The sequence below is a fragment of the Choristoneura fumiferana genome, chromosome 14 (assembly GCF_025370935.1).
Source record: "Choristoneura fumiferana chromosome 14, NRCan_CFum_1, whole genome shotgun sequence".
Classification (NCBI taxonomy): domain Eukaryota; kingdom Metazoa; phylum Arthropoda; class Insecta; order Lepidoptera; family Tortricidae; genus Choristoneura; species Choristoneura fumiferana.
This window is the reverse complement of record NC_133485.1, coordinates 6,536,444-6,563,880: the sequence shown is the minus strand read 5'-3', so window position 1 is coordinate 6,563,880 and position 27,437 is coordinate 6,536,444. Positions and strand designations below refer to the sequence as shown.

General features: G+C 36.8%; 2 protein-coding genes across 6 annotated transcripts in view; both read left to right on the top strand.

Annotated features, from left to right (window-relative positions):
• Window positions 1–1,247: 1,247 nt before the first annotated feature.
• On the top strand, window positions 1,248–7,361 carry LOC141434844 (protein lethal(2)essential for life-like). Its single transcript, XM_074097296.1, has 3 exons — window positions 1,248–1,353; window positions 5,859–6,089; window positions 6,507–7,361. Exons 2-3 carry the CDS (start codon window positions 5,859–5,861, stop codon window positions 6,849–6,851), a joined length of 576 nt encoding a protein of 191 aa, XP_073953397.1. The 5' UTR covers window positions 1,248–1,353; the 3' UTR covers window positions 6,852–7,361.
• A 7,584-nt stretch (window positions 7,362–14,945) lies between these two features.
• The window catches only part of retn (retained), a 153,598-nt gene continuing 141,106 nt past the window's right edge, over window positions 14,946–27,437 (top strand). For 2 of the 5 annotated variants that reach the window (XM_074097339.1, XM_074097338.1), the window contains exon 1: window positions 14,948–15,166. In XM_074097339.1, coding sequence (XP_073953440.1) covers window positions 15,119–15,166 — 48 coding nt within the window. In that variant the 5' untranslated portion in view covers window positions 14,948–15,118. Of the gene's footprint in view, window positions 15,167–27,437 lie in introns of all 5 variants that reach the window. The other 3 variants (XM_074097340.1, XM_074097342.1, XM_074097343.1) reach the window with 3 other exon arrangements.

The window sequence follows — 27,437 nt, the reverse complement described above, 5'->3', positions numbered from 1 at the left end:
CGGTCTTCTTTATCAGGTCCAGTTCACCAAATGATACTTTCTGAAATGTAAGTGCTTGACTTGGTGTTAAAAATGCCAAAATCGCTAGGTAGGTGCGCATTTAAAATTTGAGGGTTTCGCTCGATTTCTCTTAGATCCCATCATCAGATCCTAACTTGGTAGCAATGGGACTATACCTCGGAAGTACCTATGTCCTTTAGAACAAAAAAATAATTTTGAAATTCGGCCCACAATTGGCGGAGTTATCGCGTAACAAACATACAAAAAAAGCATACAGACGAATTGAGAACCTCCTCGTTTTTAGAAGTCGGTTTAACAATAAAACAATTTACACCATATTTACACGACCACCAACGAATCGTCAAAAATCAGCTGGGTGGAATAACAACGCACGCCTACTCAAACGATCGTGTGCGTGTGACGTCGAATGTTAAAAATAAAGTTGTCTTCTTAATTTAGTGTTCTTTGTAACTCGCCATACCCACATAAATATTTCGTTATTATATCAACCGAATCTTCGTGATTCATTTCTCCATGACGATGGCACTACCTATTGTTCTGAACCCACCTGTATCTAGAAAAGTCTGAATTTCCTCGGTATCATCACGTTACGTAGGATGGTAAATAATGTATCACGAACATAATGTGGCCAATCTTTTGCTAGGTTTTGCATTTTCCATTTTTTTTAATACAAAATTTATTTCAATTTATGATTTCTAGTATTTTTTAAGCAATGTCACCGTTCGTTCTTTAGAGCTAGCTAATAGAGACTTAACCGTAACCGCAATCGCTGACTGCCGAGTTTACGTGCAGTTGTATCGACTGCATTTAAAAATGTATGGACAGTCGGCAGTTGGTGGATACCTTGCAGCCCGTCTGTAATGGCCGTTCTTGTGCTTTTGATTACCGCCACAAAGTAAGTAGGTGATGTGATGATGGTACAGGGTACTTACAGATAATTTTGAGCTTGACTGTTCACGTTACACCATGCCTATTTTTTTTAATTTATTCCATGTATTCTCGTGGGTACACTCAGCCCACAGGATGTGCCATTTTCTAAATACTTAGGTACATTACATACACCTACCTAGTTTTCTTTTCTCATCCCTTAGGCATATTTTCCCCACTTATTTATTGAATTGGAAAAGTTTTGATGTTTTCGGTCCTATTTCTTATTGCTTCTTATCTCAAAAGATGGTCACTGTAAATATCTGCAAGTTCAAGGTGTGTTCCCGCCGTGACTCAGTGGCGTGGGCAGCTGAAAATTCTATTTAAATCTCTCATGAAACGTGGACATCATAGTCTCACGAGCACTGCGGCGTGCGCCTGCAACGAACTTCTAATTCCTCCAAGGTATTTTTGAATTTGGAATTATTTCTGGCCATAAACAAATTGGTCTTTTTTTGTTTTAGTGAATCTAGTGTTGTGACTGTGTTACGTTACTGTTACCTACGTCAAACGGTTTTGTGTACATAATTTATTTAATTGGGTAGGTACCTATACGCTGGAAAAACGTGTTGAGTTTATTTTTGTCAATAGAAAAACAAGGTTAACAATACTAACCTCTATATTTGATTGAAAAAAATGCATCATTAATATTTAGAAAGCGTTTTTTCTGTTAAGTCATTTAAAGATTTTTTTTTTTTAGTTTTGGTTATGCCTTTCGATTGAGCCAGTGTCATGTCGATTTCTCTTATAAAAAAATTTCGGAGGCAGTTGCTATTCCTGAAAAGAGGGAATCACAAACCCAAAGTAAACCAGAAAAAACCACTACTGTCAGTAATTATATTATTATAAACTATATACTATACTATTTAGATAGTCTGTGTTCATTACTTTAATGTTAATTAATACCCAGAGAGCGTTTTAGTAATTGTTTACTTATTGCTAAAATTTAATAGTAAACAAAAAGTTTTTTTAAGTACCCACAATACGCTATTGACATGTTTTTTTTTAAATACCTACCTAGCTACTTATTCAAAACTAAAAGTGCCTATTTATTTGATTGTGTGTTATATTGAGATGTATAAAGTCAGTTGCATCACATTCTAAAACCGTTCCCGAAACCAGGTGAATCACCCGTGGATTCGTTCCAGAACAATTCATTCGGTTCTAAATTTCCACAGGGTTGTCAATTTCTATATATATATTTCTAGGGCTAAAGTAGGTTTTTACCTAAGAAAGGCATGCATTAGGGAAAAATAGGTACACTCCGTGAGCTCTTAAAAAACCTTCGGATTTTAAAACATACTTCGGGTATTGACGATGACACGCGATCGTGATATGCGGTTCTGTTCTCAACTTGCAAAACTTTTTGAAGTTAGCGTAAAAAGTTATGTAAAGAATAACCATCAGTACGAAATAAACCTTACTGTAATAATATTACGCTTATTTATCATTTTCTAATTTTAATACAACATGACTTTTTGTCATGATACAAATAAAACAAAATCAGAATTTTCAAATTCTTCCATAGATCTATACTAATATTATAAAGGATTTTTGGATGTTTGTTACGAGTTAAGTCAAAAACTACTGTAACGATTTTAAAAATTCTTTCACTATTGGAATGCTATATTTACATAAAAAAAAAAATAGGGTTCTCTACTAAAACTACAATAATGTAATTCAAAGTGTAAAAAAAGTTGCCATAAAACATCTTTTCATCATTAACCCTTATCTAAATAAATAATTTTATATTCAAGACGGTTTCAATACATGTAGGTAGATTACTTTTTGAATTATTCAAATCGGACATTTCATGCAAAAGATATTAAGTACGAAATTAAAAATATCAATCTAACCAAAATAGTTATTTGTGCAACAAGAGAGCAAAGTTGTTTTTCGTTGCGAGCGTTGATTTTGAATCCCGAGTAAGCGAAGGATTCTATAATTGAATTTGAACTTTGGTCTCGTGTGACACATACAATTTTTCACCTCAGCAGCGAGAACATAATTTAAATATAACATTAGAATAAAACCACATATACCTACCTGTTTACAAAACAAACACATTTTTTTTAAATATAATCCGATTATTAAGAATTTGAGATTAGAACTTCTTGTAAAATATGTCATACTTATTTTTTAATACTGCAAAAAGCCTCATCTTGAGGTCATTAAAAAGGTTGAACAATAAACGTAGGTACAATTTATTATAACTGTTATTAAACCTTTAAATCTGATTTTATTAAGATTTCTTTTACAGATTTGTTACAAATTCATTCAATTTAACAAATATTTATTCCAACTGTAAAGGCATACGGAATTTTGTATAAAAAAAAAACAAGAGAAGCATTCTTTCATTTAGACGACCAAATGCCTAGTGGTTAGAGAAGACTACGAAGCTTGAGGTCCCGGGTTCGATTCCCGTGTCGGGGCAGATATTTGTATAAAAAATACGAATGTTCGGTCTATTTTTAATATTATAATATTTATATTTATAGCAAAACCTGCCTGCTTTTTTGACTTTGGGACTAGGTCAATTGGTGTGAATTGTCCCGTGATATTTATTATTTATTTATTTATTATTATTCTTATTCCAAACTCATTAAAATATCTGCAATCAACACATTTCTTGAAACATTCAGCTTCTTTAAAAAAATACATTATAAACAATTTCCCCGAAGAAATAACCTGTTTAAATTGACTCCCCATGGAAATCAATTTTCGAAAAATAAACTAAATAAATACGTAAGTGGTGGTTTTAACTGCTCTATATGTATAAGTAAATCAATGAAAACACAACGAGTGCACTCTTCACGTGATGGATTGCTACTAAGTCAAAAAGACAATGTTATTTTCTACTATACACGAATCCTTCCGATTTCCTCCGAAACCCGAAGGTTTTTCTTAGAGCTCACGGATTTTACCTAAATACCTAAACTAATTTTGATGACTGTGGTTTGGGAAATCTTTGAAAATCCCAGATGAAAATGTATCCTGCACCTCTTAGGTATATATAGATATTGGAAAAATTCAGTTACCAATATAATAAATGGTTGCGTAGCTCGCACTTCGTACCTATACTAGTCGTCACATACTATGACTTTAATAATATGTTCGCTCAGCCCTGCACTACCTCATTCGTTCATCAACAAAACTTGTTTATCACGGTTAAAAATAACTGAAACCCTGAGTGATGAGAATGCCAGACAATGTAATGATTTATGTTAACATTTTGCACCGCTCTTGTAAGTATCTAGTGTAATTTTGGTACCTATTTACTTTATATTTTATCAATTCGACATCAAGATGTGGGACGGAATATACGTACCTAGATATTAATTTAATAACGGAAAGCGGAGGCTTATTAATAGGGCCTTGTTGACACCCTTTAGATAAGAAACCCCAAAAAGCACCTTCGCGGCAATCGCGGCACACCTGACTGTATTCACTACATACAATACTACTATACCTGCACCAAATTTCTTTTCAGTACTTCAGGCTTAAATAAGCTTTTCGTTTCTAAATTAAATTAATCAATAGTTCATTCACTTAATATTTATCGTGTCGATCGTCTAGGCAGCATTTGAACGTAAAATATGCAATAGTCATCGTTTAAATTTATTACCATTTTAACTCACGTTTTATTGTTGCATTTGAAATAGTTATTACGATTCCTCAAGAATAGATAACTCGTCATCGTCTAGGATGTAGTGCTATCTTAGCTCAGCTAGTTGGCACATTGCTGCGTTGGATCGGCAATACAAGAATAATAAGATGACAAATGTACCTGCCTACCATCGCGGACCGGAAATATAGAGCCGCACTCCTCCTACTTCCCACTAAACCCACTAATATCAAAAATGCGAAAGTTTGTAAGTCTGTTTGTTACTTCATCACGTCTAAACCGCTGAACCGATTTAGATGAAATACGGTGTAGATATAGTTTGAGTCCCGTAGAAGGACATAATAGGATGGTTTTATCCCGGAAAATTGTATAGTTCCCGTGGGATAGCGATAACTGAATTCTACGCGGACGGAGTCGCGGGTAACGGCTAGTAGTTCATAATTTAGCCGAGTTATCCATATAATTGTAGTAAATATTGACATCAATAAACCAGAATAGCATTACACGACTAAATTACAAACAGTAGCAAGTAGCTCATCAATCTCGGTTCGCGACTGTACATGATACAAGCATGATATTCCGAGAGGAAAGTCCCGAAAATTGTACCATACAAGAGTATACGTAAGACTTTCCCTAAATTAAACTATACTTAGCAGGTAAACTAGCAGTTGTTCGCGACTTCGTCTGCGAAGAATCTGTTTATCGTTCGTTATCCTGCGGGAACCTACTTAAGCGTTCTTGACGTATCTTTATATTGAAAACACTTTTGAACAATGAGTCACAGCAAGTATGTAACAATTTTTAGAGCAAGGACACAATGGTCAACATTTTGTTGGTTTCACCAGTACTTACTACTATTTTTTTTAAAGTTTTTCAATAAAAAGACTCGTTAAGATTGTTTACCCTTTTCTAATGTACCTACAATATTCCAGAATGGAATTATCCTTACCGGGACTTCAATTATCTCCATAACAACTTTGTCTATAAGGTGAAGCCAGACGAGCGAATTTTTTTGAGTTGCGATTTGGGTGTTTTCGGCCGCGTAATTCCTGCTGTATTCGGTTTTAATTATAAAAGTCCAGTTTGGGCCACACGGCGACTCAAAATGAGTTGTGCACAAATAGGACTTCTGTATGACACAAAATTACGCCAACAAAACAACATACATACGCGACCCACAGTACAAAAAATTACGCTCGTCTGGCTTTAGGTACCTACCCTAAATTGGTTCAGATATTATTGACCAATTAAGTCATCCTCCAGGTTTAAATCTTCATTCTTCCAGATGTCTATGGTCCCGATGATGTTCCGCGACTGGTGGGAAGACTGGGAGCGTCCCTCCCGGCTGCTGGACCAGCACTTCGGCATGGGACTCCGCCGCGACGACCTCCTGTCGTCTCTTTCCACGCTGCCCACCAGCTCTCTCTTCCGGAATTCCTACTTCCGACCCTGGAGGACAAACCTGACCAGACAGGAATCTTCGTCTACTATTAATTTCACTAAGGATAAGTTTGAGGTAAGAACACACAGTCTAGAATTGATTCGATGGTTTATAGATTATTACTTTACGGAGGACCATATGATGAAAGGATTGCATTGTAGCTGTACCTATATAACCTAAGCATTTAAATCTTTGCATGAGCGGAAAGACTGTCTTTCAAACTTAAAGTTGTTATTTTATATTCAATTTATGCTGTACCTAACATGAACATCGAATAATCAACCACCGCTTTAGATAAAACCTAGGTAAGGTACCTATATTTTTTCAAAACAACAAATGGTTTGGTCACCGCATCATCAAATCCTTGAAACACACATACTACAGAACAGTATCTTCATTGTTGACTAATACTTTAGGATAGTCGCGCCTGATTTTAAGCATTATAAATGAACAAGTTCTCAGGTTCCATTTCAATGCTATCCACAATTCCAGGTTATCCTAGACGTCCAGCAATTCACACCAGAGGAGATCACAGTCAAAGCCAGCAACAACTCCGTGCTAGTGGAAGGCAAACACGAAGAGAAACAAGACGAGCATGGCTACATCTCCCGCCAGTTCACCCGGCGCTACATCCTACCCAGTGGCTACGAAGTTGCCGACCTCGTCAGCTCTTTGTCCTCTGATGGAGTACTCACTATCACCGCCCCGAAGAGACCACCTCCCCAAGCGGGAGAAAGGATCATACCGATTACGAAAACTGGTCCAGCTAAGCAGCCGGAACCCCTGAAGCCGGAACAGCCTCGCGAACAGACCGTACCCATTGTTACATCCCCCTAAATTATTTAAAACCTCTCTTAGAATAATAACGCTTGGAACTGTAGCACCATTAAAGATCAAATAAGTTGTTTTGTTGGTAGTCACGCCATGCCCAACAGCATGGACAAGTCGGCTACAAACTATAACTATGTCAAACATGGAGCAGTTTACTGTTTCATTACTTATGGCTTCATTTGACAGGTGATGCTAGAGTTCTCTGAACGTTGTTATTCTACAACAGCGCCTAACGTGAAAATTAAAGGCCGAATCGAGAGAAGGTCCATAGGTTTTTTGTCGATTCGAGTGTTAATTACTAGAGTTAGGCGCAGATTTATTTTAACCTCTTCCTTAAGTGCCACGAGAACGACGCATCGATGTGTTAACACGTAAATGCAAACGATCGAATAGCATTTATTTTTACCCCGTTGTTGGCCAACAACTAGAAATCGAATGAACGAATTAGGTTTTTGAAGAGCAATGGAAAATTATCATTACTCACGTTAAATGTAAAACAATAAACGAATTTATTTATTTTGGACTTTTTAATATATCAAAGTCCGCATAACTGTTCTCGGTCATGTAAGTACCTAGATATAGTTAGGTATACGATACGGAATGTGAATGGACGATAGCTGCTCCCCAGTTTACTTGTTAGAAACACTTCTCCAGTGCTAATGCGATGGTTTATTACTCTTTTTGGCGTGCCACAAGTGTACCTACCTACAAAGTACGCGCGCAAACCGCGATGTCCATTAATGCTTAGCAAATGTGAAATGCCGCAGAAAGCTATCAGAAAACATCCCACGCGGTTTAACAACAAATAATGAATAATTCCTTTACTAGTTAATGCTATTCATAAACGGCGGCACAATTGGCACAAAACACGTGTAAAAACGTCAGGCCTGACAAACTTTCTATAAACTAAGAGCGAATTGTCCGGCAGAGCAATAAAGGAGGTGTTTGACTAATTTAATTTTCGCGCCGAGTCTGCGCTCAATAATATTGTTAATTTATCATTGTGCTCGGGGGTAGGGGCTGAATGCGAAATGCCGGCGCCTCGCTTCCTATATTTAGACTGAGGTAATGGTTTTCAACTTTTCAATTTTATTGCTAGCTTAGAAAGATTAAATTAAATTAAAGGAACAATAAAAAAGGAACAATTTTAATCTAAATACAGGGCAAAAGGGTCAAGTAGCTATTTTAAGCGAAACAAAAATTCCTTCTATTGAGAACAGATAACCTAAAAAAAATGCGAAGTAAATGGAAATTACTAAAACTCAACCCACGATGAAATTGTAGGACGAATCATACATAATCTTACAAATAAACTAACTAATTAAATTTAGCACGAGTCGCGCTTTTGGACACATATTTTTAAGAAGTTAATTATTTATAGTCGTCTAAAAATATTTTCTATTCTTGTAGTAAACAGGGTTTGTGCCAATATTTTCTGTAGCGGAACACACTTGTAGCGACATCTAGTAAGAGTTTCAGATGGTGTCAAACAGCGCCATCTATGTGAGGTGTTCCGAATTTTTTTGTCATTCGACTTTCTAAATGATCTATCAATGATCTACGTTCAGTAAGATGGTGAATTATTAGATACTACTATTAGGAAGGTGGAAGCACTATCCTGTTTTCGATATCCGACGAAAAAATTTAAACAGTTCCTACTCGTAGTTGCTAAAGTACCTACGACTTGTAGTATATTAAGTTTTAAGTTCAAGTACGAATATGTAATTCGTGAAAGACTGTACCTATCGTCAGAAGTCGTTACTTATTGAAACGTGATGTAGGTATAGGCAAACCGCTGTAAGCCCGACCTACTGTAGTAGGTAACATTTTTAAAATAAATGTCCCAGCGGGACGGCAGTGTCCTAGGGGCGGCAGATTCCAGAGGACGAGAAAATTATTATTTTTGGAAGGTACAATATGGGATGGCGAAAATAAAATGGCCTTCATATCATAATGATTTCAATAAAGAAAAAACAAAACGAATAAAGTCAAAACCGTTGACAGCGATAACTAAAAAATATAGAGTTGTTGCTTCGATTTCTTGTCAACCAAGAAGCACAGTGTCTGCAGACCGGCAGAATTGTGTGCAGAATGCAATACAACTTGTCTATACAAAGTAGGTACCCTGAATAACATCTAATTGTTCATGTAATAGTCTATGGTCATGTATCACCGGGCACCGAGGGGGGCGGGAGGGGAGTTCATCAATCAGCCCGGAGCGATTACTCAGGTCTTGGTGCAAGTTACAAGATAGGTACCAGTGTGTATTTACAAACCTTAAATACAAACACTTTAAAAAAAGAGTAAGAAAGAAAGAAGAAATAAATAAGCAAATAAAAGAGTAGATTGTACAACAGCATAAAACGGGTCATTTTACCTGAGACGTAGGTATATTACGGTACGGTACGGGTCTCGAGATTTATACTGATTTTCACTTCGATTGAGTAGAAATTAAATAGCAATAGTGAATACCATTGTTCACTTAAGTACTGGATACTTTTTATTTTTCATGCAATGCTTTAACCTCGTCCTGCCCACGTATATTTAGAGGAACTTCCGAAATTGTGCTCAGTGTTCTTAATGATGTACACTTTTATTTTGGTAAGTTCTGCCCAAGACCATTTTCGTGGAAAATAAGGTGTTAAAAAAAGGCAAGCAGGATTTTAGTATTATTTGTTAGGATGTACTTAGTAACTATTTTTATACATGATAGAATCAGCTAGTGTTGGAGTCAATATCTTTTGTTATTTTTTAAGAACATTGAACAGAATTGATGTGCAGTTCGACAGCCGATGGATCTACCAGCCACATAAAACTATTGATGCCTACACCAACGCCAGCGCCGCCATCCTTGTTTTTAGAATACTTAAACTTTTAAAATATAGCTTAGTGAATATTGCGGCATCTTTATCTCAAAGTATGCTTGCTTATCGCCTGTGACTGGTGCCCCAAAAAGGAGATCAGCGGCGATGTGCAGTTCGACAGCCGATGGATCTGCCAGCCGCATTAATTGTTGCTGTCTGTACCGACGCCAGCGCCACCATCCTCGTTTCTAGAATGAAGAAATGAGTGTTAGTGTTTAATTAATAGTACCTACGTGGTTGACCGAGCTTGCCGGCGCCTTTCGATGTAGGTAATTTAGCTATCCGGTAAAAGATAGTGTTCCAAAACAATACATTTTTATTTATATTTATACTACTAGCTTTTGTCCGCGGCTTCGCCCGCGTAGAATTCGGTTATCGCGCACTGTTCCCTCGGGAACTGCGTATTTTTGGGATAAAAAGTAGCCTATGTCACTCTGTGGCCCATAAACTATCTCTATGCCAAAAATCACGGCGATCCGTCGCTCCGTTTCGACGTGAACGACGGACAAATATACATACAAACACACACACTTCCGCATTTATAAAATTAGTATGGAAGTATGGATTATTATTTTCTTATTTTTTTTACCATTCTTAGGATTATTATTAAGTATTATTATATTAAATACGAACGAACGCATCACAATAACACAACTTTCGGTGAAATTATTATTTATACAAACTTTTATGATCGTGTACCTAATCTACGGCTTGAGTAAGTACCTATACCGCAGTGCTGGAGTCCGCACTCCGCAGTACCTAGTTGGCAATAGAGCGAGTGCTGCGCCCACTCTCACATCAAGTCCCTGTAGAAACGACTCACTCGCCTTTACGACACATGGAAGAAGATTCTTTTTTTATTCGTCCTATTCTAAAATCAAGCATGCTATAGTATAGGTAGTCTCCGATTCATACGGCTATCATATCATATACTCGTATCATACCGTAGTGGATATGCACATTCCGACGAATCAAATTGGCTTAGGCATTTCAGTCCATCCAGACCTGGAGTCATAAATAAAAACCCTCGTGATTCGGCTCGGCACTACGTCTGTGGCCGGCGATTTTTACTGTGACATATAATAAGTGCTGTTCCGTCCACAGCCGTGAACTTTTCATAGGGTTTATATGGAAGCAGGAACCTTGTGCCGCTTTAGGAAAATCGCAAAGATCCGTAGTGTCACAGCAAAAGCACATATAATAATACGTAAAGGCTACAAGGTAACCCGAACCCTATTACACTACACATAAGGGGCATGAACGCGTGTTGTGACACAGCACTTCTGTGGACGTTACGGCTGTAGCCGGCTGCCATAGTAGGATTTGTGTAAAAAGCAAGTAGGTACATACATATATCTGCATGCGATTCCACGGAGGCACGGAGGCTCGAAAAGCACATTGTGGCAGTCCGTCCAAGGACGTAATTTATTTTTGATCATATCAAGAAATTTCTAAGAAGGTTCTGTGTCGGTGAACGTATAGGTAAGGTAAGCAGGTGGTTAGATACTTAGATGTTAAAATACTTACATATATCGTCCTCCTGTCTTTCTGACTAACTAATATCGCTCCGGCGTCTTACGTCAAAGTCGTAAAATGTCCAGTGTCGAAATTGCGTCCACATCGTAAGAGGTCCATGTCTTACATCGTCTAGTCGTGCGCAGTCAAGTCTCGGACGGTCCCAATCGCGAAATGTCAAAGTAGTAAAATGTCAATCTTTACTAATGTCTAGAGTTTTCTAGATTTTTTTTACCGTACAACGGCAAAAACTACTAGACACTGGCAAAATTGTCCTCCAATGGACAGAGCCATATTTTTTTTAAAGAAACAACAACAACAACAATACTAATGTCTATGTATGACTGGATTTCAGTTGACAGGTCAAATACGGTATTTACAATATACACAATTTTTACTTTATTTTATAAATCAAAAGCCTACTTCTGCTCCGATGTCCGTCGCATGTAGAGTTACCATATCCCAGGATTTGTCCTGATACCTCAGGATTTTGAGACTTCTTAGGATTCCGGCCGGATTTTGGAAATCTCATGATTTTTAGAATTCTCAATTAAATAGAGGATTTATGAAAAGTAACAAAATCAATTAATAATCTTCCTTATACATAATAGATATTACTTAATTCAAAAATCAACTCTGCACCAATAAAATCAACATATTACAATAATAATACCTACTTAAAATAATTATTGACTTTTTGGTATTGTAAATTACGTTTTGAAAAAAAAAACTTGGAATTGCGACAAGTTCTCAGGATTTTTTGACGGGACTCAGGCTTTTTGTCCAGACTTGAATTTTTCCTCCGGTAACCCTAGTCGCATGGTGATTTTGGCCTAGCCAGCGTCCGACTCTGAAGAAGGTTGGGGATTTGGAAATCGAAGTTCGTATCGTGCCGTCCGCCTCACTCTCGTATTAAATAATATTAGCGTCAGCGGGACGGCAAGATATACGAAGCTCGAATTTTGCACTTCGTTGTATAGGGACTGGTGAAATTTTTCCGAAGCCATGCCCTATAATACCATGAAGTGCAAAACTCGAACTTCGTATGATGCCGTCCCGCTGACGCTTATGTCATTTAATACGCGAGTGAAAGGAACGGTGCGTTACGAACTTCGATTTGCGAGTTTCGTGGTAACCCCTCAGAGACGCCAGAGAGAAAATGGCCCTTGCTAGGGAGTAGGACACTGTTTAGCTAGGCTATTAAAAAAAACAAAGCTTGTCAATACGTGTTATCGAATGGAAAAACAATTTCGAACTACGTTTACATTTAACAGAGAAGGTTTTAAATTCAAGATTAGACAGAGAAAGACTTATACACTAGCAAGACGCGCAGCGCAAGTAACGCAAGCTTACTAACCTACTGCAGAGCAAACCGTTTTAGAAAGAGCCCCAGATATATACATTTATCAAGAAATCTCTATTAATTCAATTTTCAACTGATTCTATTTTGCTTCGCTAAACACTGACGGTAGGTAGGTTTTCAGAAAACTATACTTACAGTATATATATATACCTAGTCATTCGGGTCAAGAGCACGCACTTTTTTTTGCAGGCCTCCAAGACCTATAAAGAATTAGATAATTTGCATGCAAAAAACTTGATCAAAAATATCTGAAAACGACTATTGTTAACGGCGTAGAGTCGTGTTCAGATATTTTGATCAAATTTTTGCTCAGAAGTTAATGAACTCGACTGTACACTGAATAGGTATAAGTATTCGTACTTTAGCCCTTTAAGTCACTTATTAACTTTCAATTAGGTAAATACAAAATTAGATTTTTAATTGTTCTGAAACAAATAAATACCTAGATAAAATGTGCGAATTGTGTTTTGATTTGATAGGTCATAAAAATACCTAGGTAGGTAGGTATATCAATGAGGGCTAAAAGACAGGTGAATATCGCTAGATGGCGTTAATATCGTGAGGTTTTGACGTTACTGTCTTGCTTGCAATGAGGGCTATCGCGTGTGAATTCGCCACTAGAGGCGCTAGTGTAGCGTGAGGTCTCCGAAATGTCAAATCTCATAGTTTTTGGGTGAGCTACGCGGGTTTATTTATAATAGAATAATTTTGTGAATATTTGCAATATCTAAAATTAATTATGGCAAATATGCGTTCCGGTGCAATGAATGTGTGTTTTGAGACAGTTTGTCTTTCGGAAACCTTTGTCCTCCCTTTTTTCCGAACAAAACGGGACTATGCAACACTGTGACATGCTCGATATTTTTTATGGTACGGTTTTAAGGTGTATTAAATATGATTTTTTCTAAACTTGTTTTCACGCCCGTAATAACAGACTTTGAAAGCCATACTTAAAAACCTACGCAACAGTGCGCCATCTAGTGAGACAAAAAACGATAGCCCATTGGCTCATTTAGTTATTAGCCAATGAGGGTTTTCACAGAGGCGAAATATCGCTAGATGGCGTTAGTATCGTGAGGTCCGTTTGACGTTTGCTTGCGATTGGTTAAATAACTAAATGAGCCAATCGCAAGCAAACGTCAAACGGACCTGACGATACTAACGCCATCTAGTGATATTTCGCCTCTGTGAAAACCCTCATTGCAAGCAAGACCGTAAAGCAGCTTTTCCACGAGAGATGTGCGAGGTAGCTAAGCGGTGCGAGGATGTGTAGCGGGCTCTTTTCAAATAAGGGTGGGGGAGGCGGGAGCGGAGTAACATATCCTCGCAACACATCCTCGTAACACATCCTCGTAACACATCCCTCGCACACATCCTTCTTTTGTTTTGTATGTAGGTACAAAAACCTCGCTTCGCTGAGCTGTTTCCACCAGAGATGTGCTAAGCGGGGATGGGTAAATGAAGCGTTTCTATTGGTTGATCAAAAACATATTCCTCGCAACATATCCTCGCACATCTCTGGTGGAAACGCAGCTTTACGTTAAAAAAAACCTCACGATACTGACGCCATCTAGCGATATTTCGCCTGTCTTTTAGTATTATTCGTAGCTTTTAGCCCTCATCACCCCTCATTGATTGGTGGTGATTTAAGGCAGTTTCCATCCAGTGGTCTGGCGCTTGCGATCGCTTCGCATTCAACGTCTCTTCCTACTCTTATCTATAGGTACCGTAATAAATAATGCCACAGGGTACATTTTTTCCACCCTTTAATGTATATTGCATACATAACACCTAGTATTTTGAGCTACAATTTGATTTAAACTTTAAAGTAAGTATAATAACACATATTTTTTTTATTAAAAGATTGTAAAAAGATTAAAGAAGATTAATTTAGAAAAATCAACAGTTTAAGTTCTCTAGGTAAAGCTAAAGCAAGACCTGCAACTTCAAAGTAAAGATTTCAACGCGCACTATAAATGGCCAACAAACGGTTGATAACTTAAACTTCAATAGACTTAATTTTAAAACAAAACAAAACCTATTTAACGATCACAATCAAACCCTGCCAAAACCCACTTAAGCACTTTATTACGGTAATTTAATCCCTTTTAATCAGCCACTTAACGAATACGCAAAACGGACTCCGCAGAGAAACGCGACCCGACCTCATGAATGTCAAGTTCCATGAACGCAGTTAATCACACGGCGATCAATTATTTAATAGCTCGAATAAAAACAATAAAAACAATATAAAGAAGCGGGCGGAGCGCAGCCAGTAATATCAGTTTGATACGACGCTGTTTGATTCGCTATGACGCCGCCGCCTTAAGGCGGGGCTTGGTAGGAAGGGGACGCAAGCCGTTTGGATCAGTCATACCATTCCGCGATCCCAGCGGCGACGCCCGTGCCCGCTCCGTTGACGTTACGTTAATACCGCGTGTGAGCCGTGCCGTGCCGTGCCGTTTGTCCCGCCGTGCCTGAAAACCGCCAAGATTCGGGTGAAAAACCGCGAGCCGGTGCCGGCGTATGCCATGGCCGACGCCGACCGTGACTCGGACTTAGGAGACGACAGCCCCGTGGTAAGTGCTGTGTTTAATTCACCACCGTTGCCATGGTAACCGGGTGTCAATTGTTAAGCCCAGTTCAGAAAACAGTGCATTACGAGCAATTACGAGTACATATCGACGCGTGATTGAACACTGAACTCGTTCGTTTTTGCCCTCGCAACTTGCACGATTTTTCTTGCAGTTCTAAACTGGGCTTTCCCCGGGGCGTTCGTTCAGTTGTTTTGGACAGTTTTAAGTGATGAAATTTGGTTCTTGAGTGTGCTTGTTACCTGCCACGGCTGATGCAAGGTAGAAGTTAAGTTATCAACTATCACTTTTATCAATCCTTTTGATTGTAAATACGTATGTTAGGTATTTGTGTTCAGTTAGGTACGTACTACTAGTACTAATACTAATTTATAAAATACAAACATTGTACTTACACAAAATGATCAGTGAACAGTGTACGTAATAAAATGCCATGCCGATGCCGTGTTGGGTTCGTGCAATATTTTGCGTGATTTGATTGTCTCAATATTTGCTTTTATTTTGAAAATTGACGGCAACATACCCGCATAGTGTAGCTTAGTGCCGGCTTTGTTCACTGTTTTATATACTTAATTAGAACAGAAAATTGAATATGTTATTGTCATTTTTTTTAATGTAATTTCTTATAGGTGTCGGCTTAAAGGTAGGTAATCATAGGTTTGCGTTTACCGAAAAACAGGTATGATGTTAGGACGAAGTATTCATACATTGATGTAGGTATTTAACAATGGCCTACAGAAAGCTAAAATTGTTTTAGCTTGAAATTAACCCATTGTACCTAAGTATGAAAAATAGGTAAGTACCTAATCTACCAAATTCATTTAAATCTATGATCCTTCATTTCTTTTTAGAATAACGCAACTATTAAATAAATAACTAACTACCTAAAAATATCAAACTTAAAATTATTTGTTTACAATTAATAGGTATTCATTTAGTCATAGCTGCAGTACTTACTTATAGACGACTGGGGCAAATAAGACAATTGGGGTTATTGCGTTATATAAGATGTAAAATGTTAATTTTGACATTGTTTAATGCAATTTAGGTGTCAGTTTGCTGTTACTCGAGGTAGCATAAAGCGATGTTTCTTATTAGAAGATGCAATTTACCCAAAAGTCTAACTTGGTAACTTGCCCCAGGGTCGTGCGTGGTTAGGGTTGTCAACTTTTTTTACAACAAATAAAGTACTTACCTTTATTTAGGCCTGAGAAAGAAAATAAATTTATCATTAATTTTTCCGACTTTTTCCCACAACTAATCAATTTAGCGACAACCAAACTAAAATTAAATAAATAAGGAGCCATTTTTTTAGTATATTTACATTTGACAGATTCGTCCTGAAACGCCAATTCTGTGACTAGGTAAGCTGCACTAACTTAGCGTGTACTTAGTGTTAAATTTTGATGCTGAAAACAGTATATTATATTGTATACTTTATTTTTGTTCAACAGTAACAAGTGTAATGTTGTGAAAAGTATAATGCTGTTGTTGGCAACTCTTCGCGCGGTGCGTTTTTATCTGACGTTTTGGTTTTACATTCAGCTCTCTGTCTTGACATTCAGAATACTACGTGTACAAGACTGAATTAACGTGAAATAGTAGGTACACTAAACATGTCTGTGGAAATACTGAACATACTTTGTTCAGGTAAATGAAGATTTAAGATTTGCGCTAGGTACCCAAAACAGTGCTTGCCAATTAATAAAACCTAAGTTAACATCGCTCCACTCACGGTTTGTCAACCATATACCAAAAAAAAAACACGATAGTAACGTTTTTTGCACATAACGGTAGGTACATTGACTTGGGTGTACCTTCGATTTACAGTTAACTTTTTTCCGGTTAAAGTAATTTAGCAACTTTTATACATATAAGTTCGTGTCTGTTTTGCGGCCATAGTTCATTCAAATATATCTAAATTTCAACATAACAATTGAAAACCACTTTTGTGTAAGCAATTAGAATTCATTATGTTTTTACGGGTGAATAAACTTTTTAATTGTTTTTCGTCCTAAATTACCTGCAATGTTTGTTGCGTTTATTAAACATTATTTTAGTCGAAAACAGATAGGAGAACCAGAGACTACTTTTTTGAAGATTATTTTGATTAAAATAGGTACTTGAATAAATATAATTTTTTGGTAATTGTAATCTGTAAAACTTAATTTCTCCTTAACAACCTATCATAAGTAATGATATTGTGTTTAGTACTCTTACAATAGTTTCTGCTCCTAGACAGGCTTATCTTAAACTTGGACTTACTTTTTGAGTCAAATATTTCTTTAAACACGTTGTAATATCCATTTAGCAGGTAAACATTAAGGGATCTCCGGGCTTCTTTTGTAATTTTTCTGTCGCTTGAAATGTTATTGTTTCCTTACATTTATTTAAGACATTTAAAAAAATATATAACTATTAAGACGAGGTCGCAAAGCAATTGTGACAAGAGCTTTTCTGTCTGCCAAACTTCATGACCAAACTTGGTCGTGAGAAATTATTCGTATTTGTGAAATAGGTAGGTTTATTTTGGTACCTATTTGTATTTTTATCATATTTTTATATTGTGTTTTATTATTTTTCATTTGTATTTTGTAGTTATAAGTTAACTCACTTTTGGACGTTTTGTTTTTTACTGTAAGTCCACAAGATAATCTTTTTTGATAAATAAATAAAACAAACAACAGTTCCTGAAGAGGAACTTAGCAAATTTTAACACTTCTGTGAGTAATACATATAACTCTGAGATACCTATACAGCTTGCCTTTGTGTTGATTTTGAATCCCGAGTAAGCGAAGGATTCTATAATTGAATCACGAGCGTTAGCGAGTGATTCTAGGTTAGAATCTGAGATCAGCAGGGATTGAAATACACGAGATGCAAAAAAACTTTGGTCTCGTGTGACACATACAATTTTTCACCTCAGCAGCGAGAACATAATTTAAATGTAACATAAGAATAAAACCACACACCTACCTGTTTACAAAACAAACATATTTTTTAAAAATAGAATCCGATTATTATCAAATATATAATTACATTTAAACCATAAAAGAGTCCAGTAGCTACAATACAAATCGCATACTCATAACATGCAATCTTAACTTCTGTACTAATGTCACACTTATTTTTAATACTGCAAAAAGCCTCATCTCGGGGTAATTGAAAAGGTTGAACAATTAAACCTTTAAATATGATTTTATTAAGATTTCTATTACATAAACATAAATAGATTTGTTAAAAATCATTCAATTTAACACATAATATATACTGTAGAGGCCGTATACGGAATTCTTTTATAAAAAAAACAAGAGAAGCGGCTTTCGTGCAACGAGGTTGCATACTTTATTAAAAGATCGGGAAATTAGATTTTGGAAATATTTCAATATATTTTTAATACCAAAATTTAATTTAAGTTTGTAATCGACAAATTTGATCCTATCTCTTGCTTTTTCGAGTTGAAGTGAAATGAAGATCAAAGTAAAGTTCAAATATTTGGAATTCAGTGAGTAGACCCAACACTGTACTCAGCATTTAAAAAAAAATAATTAAAAGTTACTTTGTCTCACGAGTGAGCAAAATGCGATTTTGCTCACTGATTTCTCATAGCAAAACCTGCCTGTTTGAGGTGCTGAGGTGAAAACTTAATTAAGCACCTACTTCAATTTTTAATTGATTGGTAGTTGGAAGATTGACTTAAATATTAAAAGTGCGTATGGTATAATTTTAAACGTACTATGAAATGCAGTATTCTAATAAAATGATTAAAAATAAGTTAATAATGTAGAAGGATGTGTGCTCTGTTGAGCGCTTTCTATCTGGCCATGCTGGGGTTTCAAACAAAATGGCGTCTTTATGATTATTAATAACAAATTCTGGCTGTGCGATTCGGTTTCAACTTTATTGCAGGACGAAGGCCGATCCCATCTGTGCCGGTTAGGATTTGACTGCACATTGTTTATTTAGCGAAACCATTTGTGTCGCTATGCAGAAATAAGACGAGAAAAAAATATACCACATTGATTTGTCAGGCGTCCATTTTTTGTTTCAAGTCTCGTCTGAGTTTACAGAATGGCTCCGTATTGATAGGTAAATTCAATTTGTAACTTCGTTTTTGCAACAAAAGGTAGGTAGCTTCTGAGTCTATACCATACAGATTCCAAAGTAACAACAAAGTTATTTGTAACTAAGTAGGTATTGGTAAAAACTACTATAAGTACCTACTCTTCTCTTTCAGATTTTGATTTCAGATTCTTGGCAATCTATTTTTGAAGATCAAACTATTATTGTTTTTTAAGAATAATCGTATCTTAAGTCATTATCAAATAGGCTTCAAAAGTGAAATAACGCTATTCACACAAATACCACATCAAATGAAAATATGTTCATTAACTCGGCAAAAGTATATGAAAGTTATACGATCTGAAGATCTAACGACTTAATTAATACCCACCTGTATAAGACATCGTTAGGAGTTTATTTCGGTCTAGACGGATAATGTTAACGTTAGGCTTAATCATTTATTCGTCGGAGACATCTCACGGGAGGCGAACGCACGGACGATTTATTATCCCCACTCGGCGAATAGAGGGCCCCAGATTAATTAATCAAACCTAGCTGTCACTCAATGCACAATCACTAAAGTTAGACGAATATTCTCAGTTCGTATGAACCACGAACGGACGCCCAGCTTCCTTTTCCTGTCGACGCCGAGACGTTTCATTAATTGAAATAATTGGCGGGTTTCTGAATTTATTTTTTCGCGTTGACAACACCGCCTGACAGGCAGTTATTTTAACTGCTTAGGTGTGATTTGTGTTTAGTTACCTAAATTGGAAATACCTACCCATAGCTTGATTACTTTCCACACTATTGTGACAGATTTAACATAAAAGTATCTCGTTGTCATCTTAACAGCATACTTACTATTGTGTTGTGACGCTCCTAAAATTACTGTAGCTACCTACCTGTGGAAGTCAAAAAGGTTGATAACAACGTAGCGCCACACAATAATGGGTGCTCCTGTACCTTATATGATACTCTGTTAACATTTAGCAGGTGGGTCGGGCGGAACTACCTGTCCACGTGCCCGCAATTTAGAAGATTTACTCTAATTCTATGATCCTGACACCTGATGTATCATAGGTTTTTTCCTCAACCAAATATTAGGTTAGAAAATGCCTTCGTGGTCCGTTGATCTTTATTGAAACATGATTTATTTGGCGGCGCGTGCGGGCTCAGACCTATCCTACCTACCTCCTTGTGACGACTTATAGATTGAACTTTTTGTGTTTCGATAAATTTATAATATAACGCGATTCTCCTTTGTGGCCACAATTTGCATACAAATAAAATGGCTGACTCGACAAAAGCACCTTTGTCAGTGATCTTTACACGGCGATCGAACTTGATCGTTTATCTCTCATTTATATTCAATATCTGTCGTAAATAATCGTATTGACATTCAATATTTATAAAGGAAAGGTTGCGTGGGTTAGTTTCGACTTTCTATCACACCGCAGCGTCATTGATTAGGGGTTTATTGATCCTCGAGCCTAAATATTAATTTTTAGGCGGAATTTGTAAATAAAATACAACAGCAAATATTATTATTTATACAAAAATAAATAGCTAGCTTTTGGCACTCGCTATAACGGATGATTTAAAATAAATGAATATGCAAGTAGTCATACTATTATTATAGATACGTTTGTAAATTTCAGATATTCTAAGGGGTAAAATAAAGTCTATTAGCAGTTTATAACTTACAAAGATGAGCAAATGAACGAAGTTAGAATTTTAATTTCCTTTTAAGGCCTTTAATATCGTAGAAACAGGTAAGCCTATGTAAATTAAAATAGCCCAATAAAATAACAGCCCAGACTTCTCAATTTTGAATTAAAAACACGCTCTGATAAAAGTCTTGTTCTTTAAGTAATACCTACGCTACGGTGTAATCACCGACCAACGTTATCTATTCAGTGTTGTCAGTAACAACACGCTGTAAGCTATTAATAAAGTCTCCGTTTCTGTTTAGACTTTGATTTGAGAGGCCACTGATTTGACTTTATTGAAGCCTTAGTTACCTTCTGGCCATTTTCAGATTGTGAAAAGTAAATAAACCTTGTATATTATTGACGAAAATGAGACTGGCAATAGTTGTGCAATATATATGTTAATAATTTATAAAACTAATAATTTATATAAATAAACTTGTACAAAAAAACATTAACATAAGTCCCTCACTTAGGTACGGTCGAATCAAACAAAACTGTATTAATAACGTACAATTGGCGTTGAATTAACCCCAATTTGGATTTATTCAAAATTATTAAATTGTAATTGTTCGAAATGATGGATTGGAATACTATACAAAGAGAAAGGGTTATTTATTTGATTGATTTCTTATTTTGACGTATTTCTGGTATGGGCACAGTCATTAATCTGTAATCAATTTTGAAAAAAAAAAACCTGTGAATTGTCATACAAGATGACAGATATATATTCGATCTTGAGTAGGTCCTAAATTAAAGATAGTGTCTGTACCTAGATCTTAAGTATGTACATTTATTTAATTAGTTAAGTGACAGGGCGAAGTGAGTTAAAATCGTCACCTGGGGCAAATGCGTCCAAAAGACTCATTTACCCGCGCCAAAATTTACAAAAATTACAACCAGAGGCCGTATTGCCTAACGTTTCCGACGCTCGCGATCGCAATCGCAATCAAAAGACAGATTTCGCATACAAAAACTATCACTTTATTGCGATTGCGAGCGCCAGAAACGTTAGGCAATACGGCCTCAGGTCTTAACAAAAAGCGGACAGGCCTTTTAATGATAGAATTGCAAAATAATTGCGTGTATTCATCTCAAAATGTTACTAAAGTGATTAGCCTTGTTCTTTCCGTGTTATAAATGCGAAAGTTTGTAAGTCTGTTTGTTACCTCACGTCTAAACCGCTGAATCGATTTAGATGAAATTCGGTATTAGTACAGATAGTTCGAGCCCCGGAGAACGACATAGGATAGTTTTATCCCGGAAAAAGTAGTTCCCACGGGATAGAGTTAAACGAATTCTACGCGGACGGAGGCGCGGTCAACAGCTAGTACTCCATAAATATTTGTTAGGTAATTCATTCGTTTATCAACGATTACCAATGTTCTTCGCGAACGCTTTCAACTTACATTGTTCAAGTGTAAGTATTAATTATATTCATTACAATTGCAATTTATTGTTCGCATATCAAGCCAGCCCGTAGCAATACTAAGTAAACGTTATCACTCACGACATTTTTCTATCAACTATTAATTTAATACAATTCCACTGTTTATCTAAAACGAGCTATCTAATACTAAAACTTAATTTCAAAGTAAACTTTAAGTTAAACACGTTAGGTTTAATTTTATATTGCGTTTCTTTGTCGGTTGTAACGTTTTTGACTGCACGCGGTAGACGCTGTGTGGCGCGGGCACCCGCATATTGTACCTAAAGGCAATTATACTATAATACCTTCTCTATTGGTTTATATCGCGTTGCTATTACGAAAAACCGTTGATTAACTAGCAACTAACGTATGTTGGTTAACGGTTTTCACTTTGTATAATAAACTTGAAATACGAAACGTATGTACCTACCTAGTAATTGTGAGTTGTTTCAAGACCTGAAATTTAGTTGACATCCTGTTCATAAGCAATATAAATTCGGGACTCAATCTCGCTCGACTAAGTACTCTATATATTGTTTAAATTACCTCGACGTTTCGACCTCATTGCAGGTCGTGGTCACGAGGTTACCCAACCTTTCCATCGTTACCACAGACTCTAAGGATGGAGGCAAAGCTCGTTACCATGGCTGCTGCAATGTGGTCAAAACGTCGAGATTATAAAAAAATATAAGTACATAGTAAAAAATCTTCATCAAAGCCAAAGGGTCAACCCTACCTTATTTCTGCCGGATTTCACAAGATTTTTTTTTCCGAATAGGTGTTTAATTGTTTGACATTCATAAGTGGTTGTTATAGCTTCAATTGAATAAAGATATTTTGACTTTGACTTAATGAAACACACTACCACTGCGTCGTTACTAGCCTAGCCTATTACAATAATAGTAACAGACTTCCCTGTCATTAGAAATTAGCCGCGAATATCTGCATGCCAAACAGGGAATATTGAAATAAATGAGAGGGCGGCGAGTTCTGACGACATTATTCAAATAGCCCTCCGGAGAAACTGTGGCCTGAGATTCTATTTGTATTCTGATACCTTAGAGGTGTTTCTAGAAAGCTATATTCTCGAGATCAGTGTTAACATGAAGCATTAACATAACTCTTTATTACCATACGATTTGTATAAGTTGTGGGGATAAACGCGATTTTGTGTTACACTGTATCTGAATTGCGTGAACGCGACAATTTAGGGTCGCTTATGATATTTGTTATATGAATTTCAAAATAATATGCGAATAATTGTTTGTCATAATTTATTTTCGGCAAAACCGTAAATTTTTCAGAATTTTAGAAATTTTCACCTGTAGAAGTATAGGTTTGGTTTGGTTTGTTTTATAGGTAACAATTCTGAACAAAGAATGGATTCAGAGAAAAAAGAAGTTATGACAAACAATACATTATGACAAACATTACATTATGACATTTTCAAAGCTGTAGAGAATTAGCCACTTCCGATAGAAAGTACTACTTAAATAAGTATTTAAATTGTTACATACGTGATTTTATATCACAATCACGATTAAATCGCACGTTTATTTCATAAATATTTTTCTGTTGATTACTTTTACTCGTATGTGTTATTATTTGTTTGACGTCAGAAGAATGCTGCTGCAAGAAGCCTGCAAAAGTTATTCGCACGCGAATGATTCTGACTGTAGACTGCGCTGTAAATACGGTTGGTGTATGGGAAACCCTATTTCACTTTATTTTAAACCGACTTGAAAAAAAGGAGGAGGTAAAGGTAATCAATTCGGTTACATTTTTTTTTCGTCTCATAAGCACCAAATCAGGATCTGATGATTGGATCCTAAGGAATCGAGGGAACTCTTCAATTATTGTAGGGACACCTATGGTAATTTGGATATATTTAGTAGTAACTCGTGCATTTGCTTTTGAAAATCATCATTTGGTGAAGTGGAACTGATGATGAAGACCACAGTTGACCATTGGAGTTACTACGGGTACTCGATAACAAGTATTTCACGGGTTGAATTTCAATTACTTTTACACAGTTGCTAAGCTATTTATGCTCATCGTAATGCATATGATGAAATGGAACGGGTGTGAAGCACCAGGACTCCTCAATAACGAACGTCTCTGCATCGAGAAAAACAAAAAAAAAGGTGACCGGCAGTTGATAAACTATTGTATCTTAGATTATTTACAGTAAAAAGCGTGAGAAAAATTTATAACAATTTTTTTACCGACTACAAAAAACCATGAAAATATTTTTCTACCAGTCTGAAGTCGGTGCCTGAGCACGAGCCAGCAGGAGTGATTGAAGCCCAATATATGGTTATAGTATGTAGGTGAGGTAGACGACTATAGGTTCACTCCTGCTGGCTCGTGCTGAGTGAGGCACCGACTTCAGACTGGTAGAAAATTATTTTCATGGTTTTTGTAGTCGGTACAAGTTATCGTTATAATTTATTTTTTGCACACAAACATCGCGCCTGTATTCCCAAATTGGGTAGGCAGAGCACACGAAACGTTACCGCTTCGGAGCCACTTTTAGCACTATAGTACCGTTTTTGTCAAACCTAAAATTGCTAATTTATTTTTTATAATTGATGTTATAGCGGTTCTTAAAGTTTCTGCCTATTACGGCTCTGCGGCTATTAAAGCGCAGCGGACCCTGATGAATCAAATCTTTTTTTTGTAAATTATATAAGCATGTAATCGTGACGCAAAAGTACTCTTTCTTTTATTTATTCAGCGTTGCGTGACAATGAAATACGTACCTAACCTACCTACCTACCTACCTGAGTGTTTTATACTTGCCTATTATACCTAACTATCTTTTATCTTCTTGGAGAGAAGAAAAGCATGTCCATCATGTTTCTAAAGTGTTTGCTTTCCACTGTCTGAATAAGTTTGTTGCAAAATCAATTGCAATTGATGTGGTGATCATAACACCTGTGAAGGTTGGCGGGATGAGTAATCAATTATTTGATCGACCTTGTGCTGAATCGGTCAGTAAACATTGATTAATCATGCCTTGTTCACTATATGTTTATTGCCAGGTGATACAATAAAATGTCATCTCGATTCCGAGAAGACATCGATGAGTAAGAGTTTTGCAGATGGTTAACAAAAAGGTAGATCTTGAAAATTGTCAAGAAGCGCAAGCTGCATTGGTCAATCTCCGGACATGTTTCGACCTTAGCGCAAGATCCCTGTTCCGAGCTGCTGTGTCGAAGATAAGGATAGCACTAATTATAGCCGACCTCCGGTAGGAGATGAAGATCGAAAGATCGAAGATCGATCTAAAAAAGAAGAAGATCGATGAGTAAAATAACCTAACCTAAACAAAAAAAAGTTAGAAAACCCCCGACTTTGTCACTTCAAAGTACAATATCTCAACAACGGCTGAACCGATTTTGATAAAACATGTCTAAGAACCATCGCTAGAAAACCTGCTTTCAAGAAAAAGATACCGCATTCAAATCGGTCCACTTTTTAAAGAGCTACGGTGCCACAAACAGACAGACAGACACACATAGCGGTCAAACTTATAACACCCCTCTTTTTGCGTCGGGGTTAATAACCTATTGCGTGTAGCACAGAATAAGAAATGGTGCAAGTGTAACTTTATATGATTATGGTGGGATCCCGGGCTTGGATCCACCACCCTCTGTTTGAAGGTCTAAGCCTAGGGCCCGCTACACGCTCAATCGTACTTGCTTGTGGACGCCATAAAGTTTTTGCGCCAATTTTTGCACAAACGTTTGCGCATGCAAGTCGCTGCGTGTAGCCGGGCCTTAAGCTACCGCGGCTACAAAAATGTTACGTTGTTTCAAATATATTTCCCCAAATATCTACAAAGGATGAAGTAGAAATTTTAGTAGTAGTTAATCGACATATTTAAATTGAGTGCAAAGAGTACGCATCAATTAAGAATGTCGGCACCGCGGCATATCAAACAGCACATCCTATTGACTAAGCAAATTAAAAATAGCTGCGCCATTATCTAATAGAGACATTTCTACAAGGAATTCCAATCACCACCGTCTAAAAACCAAATGCGATAGTCAAATTTCTACGTTCACGCTTACTCACGGCCAATATTGTTTTAATCAATAGGCACAGATGTTCTTACAGCGGGCGTGTAAATAACAAACAGAATGAATAGTTATGTAAACCGACACTGTCGTATCACAGCGGCACTGGTGGGTCTTCGTGAAGTCATATGAAGATTATAATCGCGTTCCGATATTGCGATCAGTGCATGGCTGCCCTTAATTAAAGGTGCGCGTCATGCATTCTACCAGGCCGTTGAGGCAAGGCTTGGATTGAAGCATCCTGGTACCAGGCTTCCGCGGTCTCTGCAAGACTTTTGCGTTTGTGTATCCTCAAAGTGGGCATTTATAAGGCAAGCGTGCTCCGTCTTAGACCTCATTTTCGCTGATCATGGTCATACGCAAGCCCATTATAAAAAAAATATGCTGACCCAGCTTTATACTAGACTAGTAAGGAGCGATACCAAACTGCCACATGCATTTATGGCAATGGATGATTGTCTAATGAACTTATGAATGTATTTCCGTATAGATACTACCTAGGGCTCTACAAGGCTAGAGTAAATAGGCTGTTACTTTACCAGTGAGATTATCTTTGGCCTCATCTACACTTTTTATCAGGAGAGATAGGGGTCAATCAAGGGTCGTTTTATGTAAAAATAAAAAGAACTTTTATCTTCCGAAAAGGCGTAACAAATCTCTTCTAGCGTTGTCTAGTAATAGCTTATCTTAGTGTGAATGATGACGAGCATAACAGCCTTAAAAAGTGAGTCTGAAGTAAATACCTAATGGAGCGTTAACGAAAAACGAGATTTTAGTCTTTGAATTCAAAATTCCGTGGTTCCTAGAAGTCCTGATTTCTTCGAGTTCCAAGGTCCGTCGATGGCAATTTTGTGTTCGTGCACTTTCAGCTTTTTTCGGGCAATTTCGCGCGAATTTCACTTAAGTTGGCTGTTTGCGTGCAACACGCTATTGGCTGGTATCAACCAATTCTAATTGACGTTTACATTCGT

Bases quoted from the DNA above. Each gene is read 5' to 3' on its own strand.
- LOC141434844 (XM_074097296.1), top strand. From the start codon at position 5,859: ATGTCTATGGTCCCGATGATGTTCCGCGACTGGTGGGAAGACTGGGAG. The intron at 6,090-6,506 runs GTAAGAACACAC...CCACAATTCCAG, and splicing joins TCACTAAGGATAAGTTTGAG to GTTATCCTAGACGTCCAGCA.